Below are 19,640 nucleotides of genomic sequence, written 5' to 3' on the forward strand. Positions count from 1 at the left end.
TGGGCCATATGGGCCGGACCTGATGCCCCTGGGCATGACATGTTGTTGGGGGCCTGTTTGCATAACCAAAGAAACCACAAGCTGCTTGCTGTAATAGGCCTAATTTACGAATGGGTTGTGAACTCCAGAGGCTCTCTCTTTTCTACTGAGTACCGACTCATCATATAAAAAGCTGCAAGTCTGCAACCAAGCTCATCTGATGAAACGGCTTGAAGAGGCCGTTGATGCTCATTCGTCGACCAACAAACCGCATGCTCGATCGGGTGCTCGGGGAGGGGCTAAATTTAGCCCCCGTTGCATCGAAGGTTCGGACACTAATTAGGAGTATTAAACTTAGATTAATTATAAAACTAATTATACAACTTCTAGGTTAAATCGCGAGACGAATCTATTAAACCTAATTAGTCCATGATTTGACAGTGTGGTGCTACAGTAACCATTCACTAATAATGGACTAATTAGGTTTAATAGATTCGTCTCGTGATTTAGCCTATAGGTTCTGCAATTAGCTTATGTTTAGTCCTCTTAACTAAGTATCCGAACATCCGATGTGACAGATGTAAAGTGTTGCACCCTCCTCCCAAACACCGCGATCGCTGAAGTCACACGAGCCTCGATCTGCAGGCTGCAGGTATGGCGCAGGTTCACATGGCCGGATGCAGCTGCAGTGATCCCCTTCTCCAGAAGCCGCTGCCCGCGTGTCGCATCCGCGAGTGGATGCATGGCCGCCGTGGTCCGTGGGGCCACGCCCGCGGCGCCACGTTGTGCCACGTCGGCGCTTCCCGCATGCACATGTGTCTGATGCTCCCAGGCGTCGCCACCAATCACGCTTACGCCCCAGCAGCATTTCCCAGGGGCGAAGAGATTTCTGACATCCAAATCCAAGTTTTCATCCAGCTTCTGCCATTTCTCATCCTGCTCGCTCATTCGAGAAGCAGAAGTTATTTTTTTATCCTTTTCATTGTATGGTCCTGCTTGAAATTATCCATATTCAGTCGGCAGAGTAGTCTCCTGCTTGCATTAGTGTTAATGTTGCTTTCTCCTGCACTCGATGCAGCTGCATGATCACAAACATGCATAGATGAGTGTATTATATATACTCATCCTTGCACGAGTACACTCACTGACACAGCTGCTGAAGCTGAGAAGTGCAGTAGTCGAAGCTTTATTTTGATCGACCAATCAGGAGAGAGGATTCAACCGATCAAGAAGAAGCAGCAGCTTTTTTTTGGGACTTGATTGAAGAAGAAGAAGAAGAAGCTAGGATGTCGTGCGGCGGCGTGTCGATGTCGTGGCCCGACGTGCTCACCATCTGTGGCCTGTTCGCCGTGCAGTGCATCTTCGGCCTCTACATGATGTTCCTCAACGGCCTGCTCGCCGCCGGCGTGCCGTCGCTCTTCATCATCGTCGTCGCCTGCGCCGCCTCCTCCGTCGTCGTCCTCCCCTTCGCCGTCGTGCTCGAGAGGTTAGCTTTGTCACTAGTATTATTAGTTGCAATGTATTATATTCCTTGTTCAGCTTTGGTTGATGTGTTGCCTTCTTGCTTTTGCTAATCGCCTTCAGGAAGAAATGGCCCAAAGTGTGGAGCCCCATGCTGGTTCTTCAGCTCGTTATCATTTCGCTAGGAGGGTGAGACACTTTTTTGCCCAGTGAAAATGTTTTTCTAATGGTATTGGTTTAATTTATTTTTTAAAATAAAAATGTTCAGTTCCTGTTCATTACTGTTGCATTTGCATCGGTAGCTTGGTTAGCATCTTGGAATGCCGTTGAATCCTTGTGGCACAAATTTTTATGAACTCTACCAACACATAGCCGGTTCGATCTGTTTACCTGAATATCTTGATTGATCAGCTCGGTGCACGTATAGGTTCCTCAGTTCATTACACGGTGAACAATTTTAACGCGAGATGCTGCAAGCAATTCATAAGCCAAATCCCTTTCCATTGTCTAGAGTGTCCATATATCAAGTCTTCATGATGCTCGGTGTCGAGCGGACCTCACCGGCGATCGCCTCTGCTATGCCTAATCTTGGCCCTGCCTTCATCTTCGTCATTGCAGCCTGCCTGAGGTACCGAGTTACTGACACGATTACTGAAACACAAGAATAAAAATCAGTTCACAAATTATATGTATATATGGTGCTCATTTATCGATCTCTACAGATTTGAGAGGTTTAATTGGAAGTGCCAGTACACGAGAGCAAAGATCTTGGGCACATTGGTGTGCCTCAGTGGGGCAATGTGCGTGAGCTTCTTGAAGAACCCCACTCCCAGCGTGTCTCCGAAGTCCGTTCCCGACGAATTAGAACTCTCCAACGGCAAAAGCAGGAAAGATTGGATCCTTGGATGTTTCTACCTTCTGACAGGAGTCACAATCTTCGCCTGCAACACTGTCATGCAGGTTACTAAATTTCATATGCTGTGAAGTGTTATTCGGTAAATTTGTCAGACATTTGGGGTGTCTGAAATTTAGCTTAATCTGATGCTGGTGTAGGCTGCGGCCCTGAAGAGATTCCCTGCGCCGTTGTCCATCTGCTCGATCACCGCCATGATGGGGTCCATCTTCAGCGCTATCATCCAGGTCTTGATGGAGGGGAAGCTCACTGCAGGGACCTCAGACAACATCACCAGGATCATTGGTGAAATTGTGCTTGTGGTACACTACATATATCTATATGCCACATTCAGAATTTTCAGTTGGTGATGTTACCATCTCTCAACCTGCATTGCAATGGAAGACTGAATGAAACTCCTGATCCTCCAGGGAGGCGTGGTGATCGGCCTGTGCACGACGTTCCAGGTGTCAAGCATTGGGCGCAAGGGGCCTGTCCTCGTGTCGATGTTCAGCCCATTTCAGACAGTGTTCTCGTCGTTCATCTCGCTCATCGTCTTCGGACAATGGATCGGCCTAGGATGGTAATGCACTTTCATTGCAGGAATGCTACTGCATCCTCTAAAATTCGCTGAGTTCACCTGATCTGATGAACACATTTATTGACACATAAGAGTGTTTATATCACTTCTTTGCTGCAGCTGTGTCGGGATTGTGCTCATGTTTGTTGGACTCTACGTGGTGCTGTGGGCGAAGAACAGGGAGGACAAGATGTTCACCGAGCTGACGGTGCCATCTGAAACTGAATGCGATATAGAGGCGCCATTGCTGCAATGATAAGTCAGGCAAAATCTTGTGACCGCGCTACCATGGGTGCAATGATCTTTTAGTGTCAAATTGCATCTGATTTTGTTCGTGCTTGCAATCAAATATGCTTGGAATGGATTTAATGATGTTTTTAGATTGTTGGTAGTTTTTGTCGGATTTGCTACAGTTTCTTGCTTTTACTATGCCTAGCTAGTCGATGAAGTGTTTGGAAGAAACTCCGGCAAAGCTACAAGTTACAAACCTAAGCATCTGGGCTAAAATGCTTGTTGGTACCAAGAGTTCCTCCAAACACTTCACATTGGTATCAGGCTATCGCTAATACAACGTAACGTGAAGTGCTTGAAGGGAACTCTTGATAACACCAAGCGTAATTTCCGTTATCAGCATTTCCCTATACAGCCTTGAAACTATTGGGTATCATCTCTGGAATTAAACTTTGTACAATTGCACTAGGGTCTAGCTGCTTGTGAAGTGTTTGGAGGGAACTGTACAGCCTTGAAACTATTGGGTACCACCTGGAGTTTCCCCAAACACTTCACTAGCTGGAATTAGACTTTGTGCAATTGCACTAGGGTCTAGCTGCTTGTGAAGTGTTTGGAGGGAACTCCAGAGGACAACCAACCAAGAACTCAAAACCCTAAAACACTCACAGAACTTCACTTTGGACGATGAAAACACATAGGTGATGTCTGCTATTTATAAGATGGAATAGCATCTCACCATCTACACATCATTCTTTTCGTCGTACGCTCCTGGAGGCACATGCATTCGTTACGGGAGGAGTTTGATCGATGGATGCACCTTGCCGGGATTGCAGCAGGATTAATTCCCGAGGGAGGTCAAAGGCAAAGGAATCTTGGGTGTGCGCGTGGAGATATATCAGATAGTGCTGTGAGAGCTTGATCGAATCATAGAAAGTTCATCAATACTTGTGGAGGGAACTTTGCTCCTCCTGTTGTAACCACGCACAGTCCTTTCATATCCAAATGCACTTCAGCACTTGGGCAATAGATCATCATCTTGATGGTTTGGTCTTTTAGAAAAGAAAAGGGAAAATTTGATGTCAATGTCAGATTTGTCCAAGTGTACTATTGAACAATTGAAAGTTTGATACACATGAAAACTCTTCTTATGGAAGGAACATGTACTGATCATCACCACCCATATATTATTGTTATTGATATTTATTTGTTCTTGCTATTATCACTGTGAATTGCCTTTCAGCCTGCTAAGCTTATGGCTGAAGTAAAGAAAACATGTCCAGGTTCAATGCATATAAAGAAAGTGACAAAGAAGAGAAGGTGCCATGTCCAGAATATATAGCTAATCTGAAGAATGTTCACAAACCACATCGACAAACAAAAGGAGACTAGAAGGCGTCCAGGTTCTACTTATATACAACAGCATCCACCATCTAATCAGGCATCAGACTCCAAATAGCAGTGAAGCAGTTAGCCTGGAAGACTATAAGAACCGCATCTACGAGATGAAGATGTATATCGTGTATATCGGTAAATGTCAAAGGATTAATTCATGCCATGATAAAGATGGAGTTCTCCTAAGCTAGTTCACTTCTCCTTTTTTTAATTCTGTATTGTATTTTATTTTCCTGGTACCTCTTACTGCTTTCAGTGGCTCTTGAGGTGTTTTCTAAATTAAAAGGACAACAGTGCGACTGGCAATAGAACGGTGACAGTAACTGAATCCAATAGAACGGTGACAGTAACTGAATCCAATAGAACGGTGATATAACTGTGCGACTGTCTTTTTTTTATCGTAGAGGAAATCAAGATAACTTTACCATTTATGGAATTGGAATTTCAGGTACACGCAACGGAACTGTTTAGAGGGATTTGTATACAAAAGTGCTTATCACCGCTTAACCCTGTGCTACCACTTTTATAGCTACTCATTCAGGTCATTTCCACGCTCTGTTCTGGTCTAAAATCGACTTGGTGACACACGCGTATGTTGGTGATGTGAGAATGTGTGCTGATTCATTGACCGTGTATATGCATTTCACACCTTAAAAAAACTTACAAGCGCGCGCGTGTGTGGTGCATTTGCGTGCCCTTAGGTGCAAGTGTGAGCATAGCATTTCCACTATAGCTTATACTTCAAAAATACACTTGATCTTATCATTGTGTGTAGGGCATATAATCGAAGCCGTGTGGCGCTGGATGTTCTCTCTCCAAAGGAGTGTCGGAGTGTGTCAGCCAAATGTTAGTGCTTCTTAAGTTGTGCAGAAGACATTTGCCATGCAACATGCACTAGGTGATCCGCCCACTATCATGTCAAGCAGCATGCATTCCCCCCTTATCATAATGCATATGCGCAAAGAGGTAGAGAACAGTGTTCCCCGTTGTCCTCTCTCCACCACTACCAAGAATTGAGCCCTAGCACGAGTGGCATTGCTCGTATATACATAGACACTTCGGAATAGCGTGATTCACACACTTTCTATCTATGGATTAATGTGTTTTACACTGGAAAAATGAGCATTGGTTCTAGCCCTTAGTATAGGTTAGTTTTTGATCTGGTACTAATGTGAGCATTAGTACCAGGTCTAACGGCTAGTCCCCTAGGAGCTCCCCGTGACCCCCTTTAGTACCGGTTGGAGCCCCCAACCCGTACTAACTTCCCTCTTATAAATCAAGCGTCTTCTTCCTCCTGCCCGAGCCATTTCCTCCAGCTTGAGCTTCATCCATTCATGGTGAAATAGGGGAGGTGTTGCCGGATTTTTGACAATTTCATGGGGATTTCACTCATTCAAGTGTTCTAAAGGTTAGAAACTTCATCCTCCCTTGATACATGGCTAGTATACTAAGTTTTATGCTTTAGAGCTAGATTAATTTATGATTTTTAGAATAAGGTACAATGGAGAAAACTTTCATTTATATGCATGTGTTATTTAGAGCTCATATTTGTCATTTTTAGAAACAGCTACAATTTTTAGAAACAGCGCACGTGGCCGAGGCCAATTTAGTACCGGTTGGTATAAACAACCGATCGTAAAGGCCCTCCTTTAGTACCAGTTATTTGACTCGGTACTAAAGGACCTCCCTTAGTACTGAAGTAGCAATACCGGTTGCACAACCAATACTAAAGAGGGTTAGGAACCGGTACTGAAGGTGCTTTCCCAGCAGTGCACACATACGTGTGCAAGCACAAGGAAGCGATCCTTGCCGGCTATCATAGATCAGATATAATATTGTGAATGTAGCGTGACAGGATGATAGGTGGCCAATCACCTAGTTGCTCTTTTTTCACATGTTTTCATATTCATTTGTATCAGCTCATATGTGTCCAATAATGCACTAGGTGACTGAACATTTGTCATGCAACATTAGGTGATCCGCCAGTTGTCATGCAAAATTAGGTGATCCACCACTAGTCATGCAATATTACGTGATATGCCACTTGTCATGCAACATGTACCAGGTGATCTGCTACTTGTCATGTCATGCAGCATGCATTCCTACAAGCATCATTGTGTTTGTGATCTAATACCAATGCTTCCAGCTCTTCATGTATAAAAGGCACATAGGGCAACATTTACTTGAAAATAGCAAGTAGTCAAAGGGAAAAAAACAATGAGTGATAAGAGGTTCAATGGAGAAGGAAGACGACTAGAATAGAGCTCCAGCTCCAGCAGTCACCCCCGCCATCAATGTACTGCATGTGGTCGTGTGTTTGCATCTATCAACTTTTTTTTTGAAGGCACATCTATCAAGTTGCTCACACTGCATATGCAAAACAAGGCAGTTGTCGCGCTTTGTGCTATCCCAATGGTGCCCATGGAACTAGTTGATGAGGATCAGTTAGAGGGCATAAGTGCTTAGAAAAAGGTCATGGAGATCCTTCTATTCCTCTCAAAGCATACTTAAACTCGGATTTGTATCATGGCCATGTGAAGTCTCACTGTCATGGGTAAAACCTCAATAGCACGTAGTGTCACCATGATAGTAATAAGAGACGATGCATGTGCATAACGAGGTAGAGAACAGTGTGCTACCCGTTGTCCTAGCTCCACTACTTTACAAACCCTAACCTCAAACAATAAAACTCGTCAAAATTGAGCCTATCTCGAGTGGCATTTCTCATAGTGGACAACACACACGGACACTTTGGAATAGCGTGTTTGAAACACCCTCTAGAATGAATTCTCCATATCTATGGATTAATGTGATTTACACACATGAGCGAACACAAGGAGGTGATCCTCGCCGGCACGTGGCATACATAATATTATTGTGAATGTAGCATGACAAGTGGCCAATTACCTAGTTTCTCTTTTACCACATGTCGTCACATTCACTAGGTGACTCAACCACTTCGATCCGCCACTTTCCATGTAATATTAGGTGATCTGGCACTTGTCGTGCAATATTATGTGATATGCCACTTGTCATGCAACAGGTGATTTGCTCCTTGTCATGTCAAGCAGCATGCATTCCTTACATGCATCATTGTGTTTGTGATCTAATGCCAACGTATCCAGCTCTTCTTCATGTAGAAAAGGCACAAAGGACAAAATACACTTGAACCATAGCGAGTAGTCAACGGAAAAAACAAGCAGTGATAAGAGGTTCAATGGGGAAGGGAGATGACTAGGATAGAGCTCCAGTTCCAGCAGCAATCCTCTCAGCCATCAGTGTATTGCCTGCGGATGTGTGTTCCCATCCATCAACTTGCTCACACTGCATATGCTAAATAAGGCAGTTGTCGCGCTTCGTGCTATCCCAAGGGTGCCCATGGAACGAGTCGAGGCTCAGCCAGAGAGCATAAGTGCTGATGATGAGGTCGTGGAGATCCTTCTACTCCTTTCAAAGCATACTTAAACTCGGATTTGTGTCCTGGCCATGTGAAGTCTCACTCACACTAGTAAAACCTCAATGACATGTAGTGTCACCGTGATAGTAATATATAAGAGATGCATATGCCTAATGAGATGGAGAACATTGTGCTCCCTTTTTCGTCCTTTCTCCACCACTTCCAAATCCCAACCTCAAACCATAATAAAACTCATCAGAATGAGCCCTATCTCGAGTGGCATTGCTCATAGTAGACAACACACATAGAATGTGCTTTACACACGTCAAGCACAAGGAGGCCAGTACAATATCAGTACATACACAACAACAAGAGCATACTCACAGGAGCATGGCATGTATACATATGCACAATAATAGGGAAAAAAAGCATAAATGTTTTACAGTTTCGGCTAACTTGCACAAACAAATCCATTTTCTCTTTTTCTTTCCTTTTCACAGTCACCCACCCGTCGGATAGTGTATGTGTACATTAGATCTAAGATATCATGAAGGGCTAGATGAAACGGGTGGATCTCTTGGTTTCATTTTCTAGGACAAGTTTTTTATTTGTTTCTTACGCATCCCTATATAGTATCGGCATATGTTATGTTTTTCTTCAATTTATATAATTGCATACTAATTTCTGTTCAATCCCTTGTGAAAGGTAAATAGCTAAATTAAAGCTTATCGGGTGATTCAAAGCCTCCCATCATCATGGGTATTTTTGACCCAATCAATACATGCCATGACACGATAGTGATGTTTGGGTTCTAGGTTGGGAAGGGGGCATAGGAGGAGGACCAAGGGCGGCAAGATGCTAGCACTAGTGGCAGGCGAGAAGGCAGGTGGTGCTGGGTATCCGGTTGGACGATGGAGGCAGCAGGCGTATCGAGCTTCAATTGGTTAGCCTCGGTGGCGTTGCATCGAGGGAGGCGGGAGGGAACCTGTGGTAGTAAGGGAGCTTAGCTGGAAGGGGACTTGTGGCAGTGAGGGAGCTTAGCTGGGAGGGTACCGGTGGTGATGATGGAGCGTCGTCAGTGGTGTTGCGTCGACGGAGATGGGAGGGGACTAGCAGAGGAGTCATGGCGATGACAGGTTAGCATGACGGTGGTGGCGAAAGCAGATCCGGGGATGAGGTTGGAAGGCAGCAACCGCGACTGTGAAGAGTGGCAACAGGAGGGGCATCTAGCAGCACAAGGAAGAAGAAATAGGTTTATGATGGGATGATTATGGGTCGTTGGATCAACTAAGTAAATGGCCAAAAAAATTGAGTGAGACACTGGGTTAACTTGTGGAAAAAATTGTGGAGATGGTCCCAAAGTACCCACATGCGAACCTGCCCCAGATTCTTGCTGCGTGATGACTCAAGCAAACTGACAACTGCTCGGGTGCACGCTCAAGTCGGCTCTCTCCAACAGCCCACTGCGCGGCTCAGCTCCCAAGCTGAGATGAACACCGCAGCTTGGCACCCAGAGGAAATGCACCCTTATCCGCTCGTTGTGGCCTCCATCATCCATCGTCGCATCCTCCGTCATCAACCATGGCATTCCTCATCTATCGGTGCAGTTGCCTCATTATGCACCTCTGTCCGCCTCAATTGCTGGTGCCTAAAGCAGGCGTGAAGCTCAGCACTCCTGCATGTGATGGATCTTCAATCTTTACTTTATGCATCAAAAAAACACTATGCCCCCAGACCATTTGTGCTCATAGTCAAAACATATTTGGGTCGATGGTTGAGGCACTCACCAGCAACCTTGTGCCAGCAGGAATGATGATTTTTGTTGTCAAGTGTCCTACCACCAGTGTAAATCTATTTGTGCTCGTGGTCCATTAGAGCTTGTTTGTTTGAGCTGCAACTATTGGAGCTTTCTGAAAAGTTGTTGATAGCTTTTTTTTATTCTAAAAAGTCAACGATAGCTTTTAGAAAATGTATTTAGCTCAAAAAAACTACTTTTTAATTTTCTGTATAAACTCATCTTTCACGGGTTTTTGTACTTTCGAAAAAGTTAAACGAGTTACGTGGAGAAGCCAAATAAACAAGACCTTAGATTGTCTGCTAACACAAATATTTATATGAAACGAAAAAAATTACACGGGCAGCGACAATCTCACTATCGTGCTTCGTCTGTAGCGGCTGCAGTTTTGTGTTGTTGTCATTCGCCTGCAGCCCCACGCCGCCGAGCCCTTTCATCCGCCTGCAGCGCTGGGATGCCAGCAGGTTGCAACGACACTCGTGCTACCTCCACGACCGCAACGTCACCCCGCACCGTCGCGCGCTCGTGTCGTCCTGCTCACGCCGACCACCGCGCTAGAAGGTTCGCTACGTCGAGCCCGCGCTAGCATGCCGCCCGGCCCGCATCAGCACCAGCGCCCACCCGCGCACCTCGGGCCTCACGCCGGCTGCTATGATCGCCGCTCGGGCGCGTCAGCCCTAGCGCCCGCCCAGAGGCCGCTCTCGCGGGGCCACCCGCACCAGCCCGCGCACACGGGCCAGCCGGCACACGCAAGCATGCCGGCCGGTCACTGTACCTGCTACCCAGACGTGCCGGTCCTAGTGCTGGCTGGCCGTCCGCACCGGCCCCACGCCCGCAGACAAGTCACCGCACCACCAGCGCCTACAGACCAGCCGCACTCGCCGGTAATTATTAACATTGTAATTAACATTTCCGTTAGAGGTGGAAGGCTCTCTAGTTTAGTGGTTAAAACACTTGAGTAGCATCTAGCAAGTTCGGGTTCGACTTCCGTAAGAGCAAATTAAATGAATATAAAATAAAAAATTATAAAAAAAATATGTAGGGGTTCCTGACTTCGGTAAAAAAAAACATTTCCGTTTGAGAGCAATGTATAGTCCACTTGTCTTAAAACGTATTGAAATTTTTTTATTTGAGCTTGTGCCATCATAAAATGATTTAGATATTAGCAATTTAAAACGTATTGAAATTTTTTTATTTGAGCTTGTGCCATCATAAAATGATTTAGATAAAATTGCTAATAGAAGTTTGAATTATCCCTACCAAACATGTGAATCTTTCATCTATTTTCATGAGTTGAGCTAAAGTGGAACATGGATCCTTAAAAATAATATTTCTACAATTTTTAAATCATATTTAAGATAAATGTAGTTCAAAAAAGTAGTAATTTTCGATAGGCACATATAAATTCATTTCAACTATTGAAACAGTAAATCAATTTGAAAATTATTGAAACCCTTATACAAGAACATATATGTAGTCTATTACATGTAAAAATAAATCAGGATATACAAGTTAAATGTCTTGGCAAGTTACTTTAAAAAATTGGAGCATTTGTGCTGGTGGTTCTTTAAGGCGTTAGTCTCGTGGTCTTTTGTGCTAGCGGTTGGTAACTGGATCCGTCAGTATAAAAAATATGTATCAGCACAAATTACTTCTGACATACTGATATAGACCCCAACAGAGAACTTTTGATGCCCTGGATTCCACCAACACACTACAAGAAAGACACAAGTAGATTTGGTCGATGTGGCAACTCCTGAGGTTCCAAGATAAAAGCTCAAGCCATGCTCGTAACCATGAAACTCCCTTGGCCCATGCGAGCACTTCAAGTTTATCAGGCCACAATCGACCCCTACCGATGCGAGCACGTCGTGCATACGAGGCAAAAGATGCCTCGGGCTCATGTGAGCATGGTATGCCTCCCTGTGCTGTTTGGCCCGTGCGCATTGTTGATTGCAGTTAACGTGCCAATTCGTGAACCGTAAGTGTATGGATCACTTGTAGCTTTTTTCTTAGAGTAGTCCTCCAAGATTTGTCACCACGAATTCGGTGATTCCATGATTCAATTTATAGTAGGTTGTAACAAGTGTCGAATCTGAATTTTGCATCTCAAAGTCCTATGATGATGGCATTACTAACTCCCCTAGTGACTTTTATTCGTTTTCCAATGGTGTGACAAATAGATCCATCTAGACACTGAAAAGAAAAATAAAAACAAAAAAATCTACACAAAAATTAAGTATTAGCGGGTTAGCAAAATCAATACAAAGATCAAACACAGCAAACTGACTTGTTCCCCGTCAACAGCGCCAGAAAAGCTTGTTGACGGCAGTTAGTGTGCCAATTCGTGAACCGCAAGCGCACATATCAGTTGTAGCTTTTCCCTTGAAGTATTCCCCCAAGGTTTATCAATCCGTGGAACAAGTGAATTGATTGCTCTCACTTTATACCAATCTTGCTAACGAAACTGAGTGTATGTATTGTGTAGAGAGACAAACTAAACTAATAACAGAGATTGAGATAATATAGCAAAGGTTAACACAAGATAGGAGATAGAGATAGATATAAGCATTCCCTCCCTAGGATCTAGGTTCACAAGAATATGCATCTACTACACAGATGGATGCTGCCCTCACTAGCTATCACAGCGGTTACGTGCTCGCTCGGTCTTTTTCCCACTGCATACTATCACTACTCAGGGATAATCAATCACCTCGCTCACACACACTATATCGAAGCATCCACAGAGTTAGCTAATCACCACGATTACCAAAAATTCTACTAAGAACATATGTTGTACAAGATAGAGATCTCACATATGTAAATGAAGCATTGCAACGATATAGACCATGATGCATTAATGGGCATAAAGAACATGTAGCAGTTACATATCAAGGACCATATCAACCCTAGGGATGAACAGAGGATTTACCCCATGATCTTACACGAATAAAGGGGGTAAGGAGCACCTGGAGAACACCCTAACCGAAGACGAAGACGACAGGAGGCACGAGGGCCTCAAGCCGATCGGCCTGGGGCACCCTAGGACGATCGGCCTAGGGATTTTCTCCCTCCTTTGCAGGTCCCCTTCAACGACGAAGCTCCTAATCAGATCTAATCCCTATTTTTTTTCTCTTGTGGCGCCGGCGGCTAGGTCCAAACTCGTTGGGATCCCTCTCCTTGCTTAATATCCTGGGTATTTATAGTTGGCAGCGTTGGTTTGGGTGCCTTTGAAGCTAAGTTTCTGGAAAATATCCCTGGGACGTTGTGGGCAACCTCCTGGTGAAAGGGCGCGATGATCGGAGCCGAAAACGGACCAGGCCGATCGGCCTGGACCCATGTAGGCCGATCGGTCTGCCCTGTTGGCCTCCAATGCCTAAACGATTCATATGAAAGTTGTAGATCTCGTTGAGCTATGCAATTTTCTTTATAAATTCTCCCCAATCGGAATTCGAATGAGGAAAATATGACCTATGTAAGTTTCAGCTCCTCCTGCATGCCTGTAGTTCAATATTCGTGTTTGGACTTTCCAATATCCAAAGTCTGGGCTCAAATCCAACTTGCAGGAAAAAAAAACCTTTAATTATACCGTATTATGGTCCAAAACACAACACGCGAATATAACGTTATTTCAGGTGCCAGGTGGCGGGTTAGTACAAGAATATACCTAAAAACACTAAAAACACTAGTTAAATGGTACTAAAAGTTTACCGATAACAAGCGTTAACAATCCCATGCTTAAATTGAAGTAAGGCTGACCACCTTTCTGATTGGTAAATAACAAGCGTTAACAATCCCATGCTTAAATTGAAGTAAGGCTGACCACCTTTCTTATTGATGCTTTCTGATTGATGGTGTGTGTACGCTAAGAGAATTCGCCATGTGTAAATAAAGAATAGAACGAATGAAGTTTTTTTTAACCGATAGGCATGCTTTATTCAAAAGAAATGCGATGCTAAACGTAACGAAAACTCAAAACATATTCACAGTTATGTATGACGGGGTTAAATAGACCGGGATCACATGAACAAGGGCAAAATATATGACATCCTCATAGCCAAGCGAAAAACATTCCACCGATCTTAAGTTCCAAAAGTTAAAAGGATTCGCTCAAAATTCAATCACTCACATCGATCTGATACTAGCACTAGAACCAGGATTTCCAGAAACCACGAGAAAATTTCATACTGAAACAAATTCGAAGAGAATTAAACATGGTGGCAAATGCCTATTGCAATTGTGACTAGCTCTTGGAGGCCTTGTCCTTGGTCTTTTGGATTTTCAACACCTTCTTCACGATCTTCTGCTCCTCAACCAAAAATGCCCGAATGATCCTGCAAGGTAAGATGGCTTAGTTCAACATTAATCAATGCGACACATGAACATATGAGATATGAAAAGAGTAATCACCTCTCCCTAACTGCAGTACCAGACAGAACACCACCATACGGACGGTTCACAGTCCTCCGGTTCCTTGACAACCTGGACCTCTTGTACTCAGCAGGTCTGAGGTGTGGAATCTGCAATTTAAAGCATGTGCAATATGAGGACACGTTCATACTGTAGGCTTGAAATGCCGCTTCATACAAAGCAAATGCAACAAAAACTTGTGATCCATGAACTTAGGGCATATTTGGATTGTGCCTGTGTCTGCCCCGCCAAAGCGAGGGCTTGCCAATTTGGCGCAGGAATTCACCACCATCGTTTCGCCGTCGCGAGGGTGCAGAAAACAACTACGAGCGGCAGCGGGCGCATGGGCACGCCAAAAATTGGCGCCTATCCAAACACGCACAGAACAAGCAGTCAACTTCCAAAAAATTGGTAGGGCGCCCTATCATGGGTAGCCATCCAAACAACCCCTTAAACTGCCTATTTCCAGCAAGCAGAATGTGGTACAAGCTACCCATATATGCCAATGTAGCATGCAGCATAAAGCTATTATGGCTGTGAAGCCGGAGAACAATTTTGTGCAAATTCCACAGATGGAGTGCAAAGGGCATTGTCAAATCTTTAAAATAACACGTGCAGTTGATGTAACAAAGTCAACAACAAGACATGCAAATCCCCCGTGTGCCGAGTGAATTATAAGAATCCCATCTTAAGATTAAAAAAAGATAAACTTCCTAATCAGCGCATGTTCTTGGGATATTGTGGTACACAAGTATCCTCTATGATTAACATGCAAAAGTAGTTGGTCAGAAGGTTGTCAGTTAGGAGCGAAAGACAATTCAGTGTAATCATAGTCATTACAAATGTAATCATTTGAACTATGCAACTGATCATCATCCAACCTCGCCACCTGAAGAGTGCACAACCGAAGATAGCAAATGCAAGGCAATAACAAAGGAGCAAACAGATGGACTGCACAGTTAACCTTGCAATTCAAAGATGAAAACATGGGGGATAATATACAGATGCGAAGGGCCTCATAGAGAAGATTAGGCTTCATCCACATGAAAGTTTCAGATATATGCTTGTCTTGTTTTTAAGTAATCATAGGCCCAGTAATAAAACATCAGAAACAAAAAGGGTAGCAAATGGGTTGAAACTAGAAAGGCAATTTTAGAACTTAACAACAGAACAAGTTAAAGATCAAAATCAACAAAGAATATCTCAACAACCAAAAACACCCAAGGGATCCAAAAATTGTGTTCCAACATTTCACAATAACCAACTTACAAAATCACTTCCATGCCAGTTCATAATCACTATTCCTAGCTAACAAGCAGGTACACTCGGTAATTATACTAGTTGATGCTATGAACCCGATAAACAGGCATCCCAGCCACTTCATAACATGAACTAGGTCAGCAATATATAAATCCCAGAGCAAGAGAAAAGGAGTGGGCATCACAATCAAAATATAAAATTCTAAGAAGTAATTGGCATCAGATTCCAGATAGCAGTATCTCTGCCATCCTGACTTGTTCTATACAAATTGCAGACGATGCTACAATCTTCATTCAATGATGACGATTGTGTGCTCTGGCAGTCATTTAGAACAAGACAAACAGCATATCCAATATCATAATCTACCGACATCCTTCAGCATGCAAACATGCAAGTCTCAGATCAATTCATCCACTCTTAATCCTACTGCCAACTCCTCACAGAATTAATAAACTATATAGTAAAGGAAAAAATGCCAGCTCTTTGGGGAAGAGAACTACAGATATCATAACTAAAACAAAAAAGTCCTCAGAGAAGATTAATATTAATGAACATGAAACTTCAGAAATATGCTTATCATTTATATCACTATAATCATATGTCAACAAAATATATCAAAACAAAAGGAAATGTAAATGTGGAGCAAAGACCTCAGGATCCAACCAAGTTCAAGATCTCAGGAAAACAAGCACAACACAAGATGTTGCAACAAGAACATGCGCTTGCACTGTGAATAATAAGGCATACAACAGATACAAGCATTTATAGATATGAAATGCAAACTAACCTGGAATAATAAGACATACAACAGATACACGTATTTATAGATACAACATGCAAATTAACCAGATATTGCAGCACGCTTTACAACAAGCTAAAGAAAAAATCAATGTAAGACCCAGATAAAAACAAACCTACTAGACCTATGGTCCGAAACTACTAGGAATATTCTACAGTTTAATAAGAGTCCAAAGCATTTTTAGATGTTGCCAAGTCGGAATAAAGCATTTTTTTAGATGTAACCATGTCGGATTAAAGATTATTCAAGCCAAGAGACCAAAGCACGATCTCATCAACAAACTTTAGTCTCCCGTTTGTAATCACACTTCATTAGAATATGAGCAAGACCAGAAGCTCCCACAAAACTACGCCAGACATGTTCCATCAGGAACTGCTAGGTTGAATCCAGTTGATCAGGTAGTGTTCAAATGAATAATAATCCACCTATAACAACCGGCACAACCCAAGATGTAAAACAGAAAGGTGGGCGGCACATACTCCTTGGATCTTCTTCCCGGTGACCGGGCACTTCGGCCCACTCGCGCGCTTCTTGGTGTACTGGTACACAAGCCTCCCACCTAAATCAACAACAGCACGAGTAAGATCCGAGAAAAACAGTGCCCAAAATTAAACGGCAACAGTGCGATATCTGACGAATCGCACGGCGCAACTAAAAAGATACTAATTTCCACCCGCAGATCCATCTAATTCCCAACCCAAACATGAGCGGTGCGGCGAAAATCCTATCTTCACAGCCCGCAAGAACAGGAAGAAACAAAGACGCCGATCCTTACCAGGGGTCTTGACGACGCGGGTCTGGTTGGACTTGGTGGCGTAGCTGTGCCGCTTCCGGTACGTGAGCCGCTGCACCATCTTGCCGCCGGCCGCCGCCTTCTCCCGGGCTTCCGCTCTCCGCGCGCGCTCTTCCTCTCTCAAGCGTGGCGGCGGGGAGGGGAATGTGAGGGTATGGAGGAGACGTTTTATAGGATGGCCGGTGTGCCGGGTGACCTAAATCTGACGGCAGATATGCGATCTGGTCGGTGAGCGGACGGTCAGATCCGTTCCGCCGATTACCAGGCTCGCTCGAGATGAATATTGGTTGGGCCGAATTTGGTTTACGGGGCTACTATATATGGTTTGATTCTCACTGGACGGACTTTGGTTTTTGATTCCATTGTATTTTCTTGTCTGTTGTCATTTAGTTTTTGGTAGGTCTACGTTTTTTTGTCTTGCCCAATGCTAAATTTAAACTCGTGATTTGTTTCAAGAGATACAAGATGGATTTTTTTCAACTTTGTGGAAAGGAAATACACAACAAAGCTCAAGCATCATTACATGGAACATATACAAATTATTTGCTTCTCCCTTTTTCTTCAAAACACAAACACTTATGCAGGTGCACACTTGACCTTATGGTATTGCTCTGTTTTAGATTGACATTGTTGTTGAGTAGCAATACTCAAACAACTAAAACAAAATTGCTTAAAGAAGCAACCTAAGAAAATCTTTTAAAATCGTACGGTTCACATTTTTTTTGTGAAATCTAAAATGTTCAACTAATTGTTTCTTTAGAAAAATTCAAATTATTTGTAAAAGTCTATTATTGGACATCCTAGATGCGAACGATTAGAGAGGGGAAGAATATTGCATCATTAGGCATGTGTGTAGGGAAAATAACCTCTCCAATATAAGCGGGTGCATAAATAGGCTCAAAAACTTGTTGGCACACTTTAATCACGCACGGCAATCTTAAGCATATTGTGCTTTTTATTGCCAAATTTCCAACCAACCACGATACATACTCTCCAAAAAAATGTTTGAGCAACCGCTTCTACAACTATGGTTCAAATTGTGCAGGACTCAAATACAAAAGATGATGATTAGGAGTAACAAGAGAAATTTAATAATCTATACATAATATTAAAATGCAGTTCTTTCTTCCAACCATCGTGGTTATTTTTAAAAAAAGTCTCTCAACTTTTTCGTAATCAACCTGCAGTCCTAGGAGTTAAACTGCCATAGTTCATTGATGATTTGCAAAAAAATCTCTCAGCCTTTTTTAATGGCTGCTGAGCGCGAGGATGGGGACAAAGTAGCAGTCGAGCGCTTGGCGGAGCAGCACGGTCAGTGCAGGCATGGCCGGTGCCGGGCTCGAGGGCTGGTCCTGACGCAGCTACACCACCGCACGTGGGGATGGGGTGCCGCAGCTTCCGACAAGGGTGGATTGGCGGCTTTCCTGACGGTGGCGCTAGGACCCCCCGCAGTGGTGGCGCATCGCATTGCCATCACCCTTTGCTGGAACTTGAATCTAACCCCGATGGGGGAGCGTCACAGGCATGCATAGTGGTGGATGAGCTCCCCCATGACGTGCAGCAGATCTCGCATGGCCATAGTGATGTATGCCACCACCCACCAGTGTGGATTCGCTCGCATGCCCAGCAATAGTTCTCAACTAGAGGCAGCGCTAGCTGATGTCGTCTTCGTCAGCAACACTCACCGCCACCTGCCAGAAGAGCTGCCGCTTCGGTCTCAGCAAGAAGCTCCACTGCCCACTGCTGCATCACCAGGAGGGCAATCCACAACTGGGAACCATATGCATAGGATGACGAGCAACTAGGCCATGATGTTAGGCTGTCAAGGTGTATACACTCAGGCATGAATTGTTGAGTATATTATAATCAAGGACTGAGCATTTATTTTAGCCTCGCAATTTTTTTCTTTTTACAGGCTGAAAGTTTCGTGGAGATTCTCTTATATTCATAATAACTTGTATATTCATAAAAAGGGCCGTTTGGTTCCCAGGCTAAAATTTAGCCCCTGTCACATCGAATGTTTAGATACTAATTAGGAATATTAAATATATACTATTTACAAAACCCATTGCACAGATGGAGGCTAAATGGCGAGACGAATCTATTAAGCCTAATTAGTCCATGATTTGACAATGTGCTGCTACAGTAACCATTTCCTAATGATGGATTAATTAGGCTTAATAGATTCGTCTCGCCGTTTAGCCTCCATCTGTGTAATTAGTTTTATAATTAACTCATATTTAGTCCTCCTAATTAGCCTCCGAATATTCGATGTGACACGGACTAAACTTTAGTTCAAGAATCCAAACGCCTCAAAGTTAAGATAGGAATTGCATTAGTGCTGAATCTTACCTGAAGCTTTAATGCATGTTTGAACTAGTCGTAAGACAAATTACATATGTATAAAAATTGAGATTCCACTGTTCAAATAGGTAATGTAGAATTCAAAAGAGTTATCTTCTTATTATCAGAGATGTATATAAATATTATGAAATATTCTGCACCCGATTAGGAAGTGAAACAAGTAAACTAGAAGTTTGTAGATGGGAATTTAGAAGTAGGCAAGAAACCGTAGCACCGGACATTTATGCTAGTCCTGCCACGAGGAGAACGGATACCTGCTGGTATTACGAAGACCAAAGCTGGAAAAC

General features: G+C 43.5%; 2 protein-coding genes and 1 non-coding gene across 3 annotated transcripts; 1 reads left to right on the forward strand and 2 right to left on the reverse strand.

Moving 5' to 3' along the window:
* The first annotated feature begins 874 nt into the window (after positions 1-874).
* Positions 875-3,322, forward strand: LOC117861556 (WAT1-related protein At5g47470). The gene is made up of 7 exons (XM_034745127.2): positions 875-1,465; positions 1,564-1,629; positions 1,952-2,068; positions 2,163-2,400; positions 2,494-2,655; positions 2,764-2,915; positions 3,033-3,322. The coding sequence occupies exons 1-7, from the start codon at positions 1,266-1,268 to the stop codon at positions 3,166-3,168; spliced, it is 1,071 nt and encodes a 356-aa protein (XP_034601018.1). The 5' UTR covers positions 875-1,265; the 3' UTR covers positions 3,169-3,322.
* Positions 3,323-13,751: 10,429 nt separating this feature from the next.
* LOC117861019 (large ribosomal subunit protein eL34) lies at positions 13,752-17,136 on the reverse strand. Its single transcript, XM_034744474.2, has 4 exons — positions 16,972-17,136; positions 16,676-16,755; positions 14,138-14,247; positions 13,752-14,061 (listed from the first exon to the last, which is right to left on the reverse strand). The coding sequence occupies exons 1-4, from the start codon at positions 17,048-17,050 to the stop codon at positions 13,971-13,973; spliced, it is 360 nt and encodes a 119-aa protein (XP_034600365.1). The 5' UTR covers positions 17,051-17,136; the 3' UTR covers positions 13,752-13,970.
* Positions 14,926-15,022, reverse strand: LOC117862299 (small nucleolar RNA snR60/Z15/Z230/Z193/J17). Its single transcript, XR_004641952.1, has one exon. It is a non-coding gene; the product is annotated as a small nucleolar RNA snR60/Z15/Z230/Z193/J17 (small nucleolar RNA).
* Positions 17,137-19,640: the final 2,504 nt, after the last annotated feature.

Source organism: Setaria viridis, chromosome 6 (assembly GCF_005286985.2).
Source record: "Setaria viridis chromosome 6, Setaria_viridis_v4.0, whole genome shotgun sequence".
Lineage (NCBI taxonomy): Eukaryota > Viridiplantae > Streptophyta > Magnoliopsida > Poales > Poaceae > Setaria > Setaria viridis.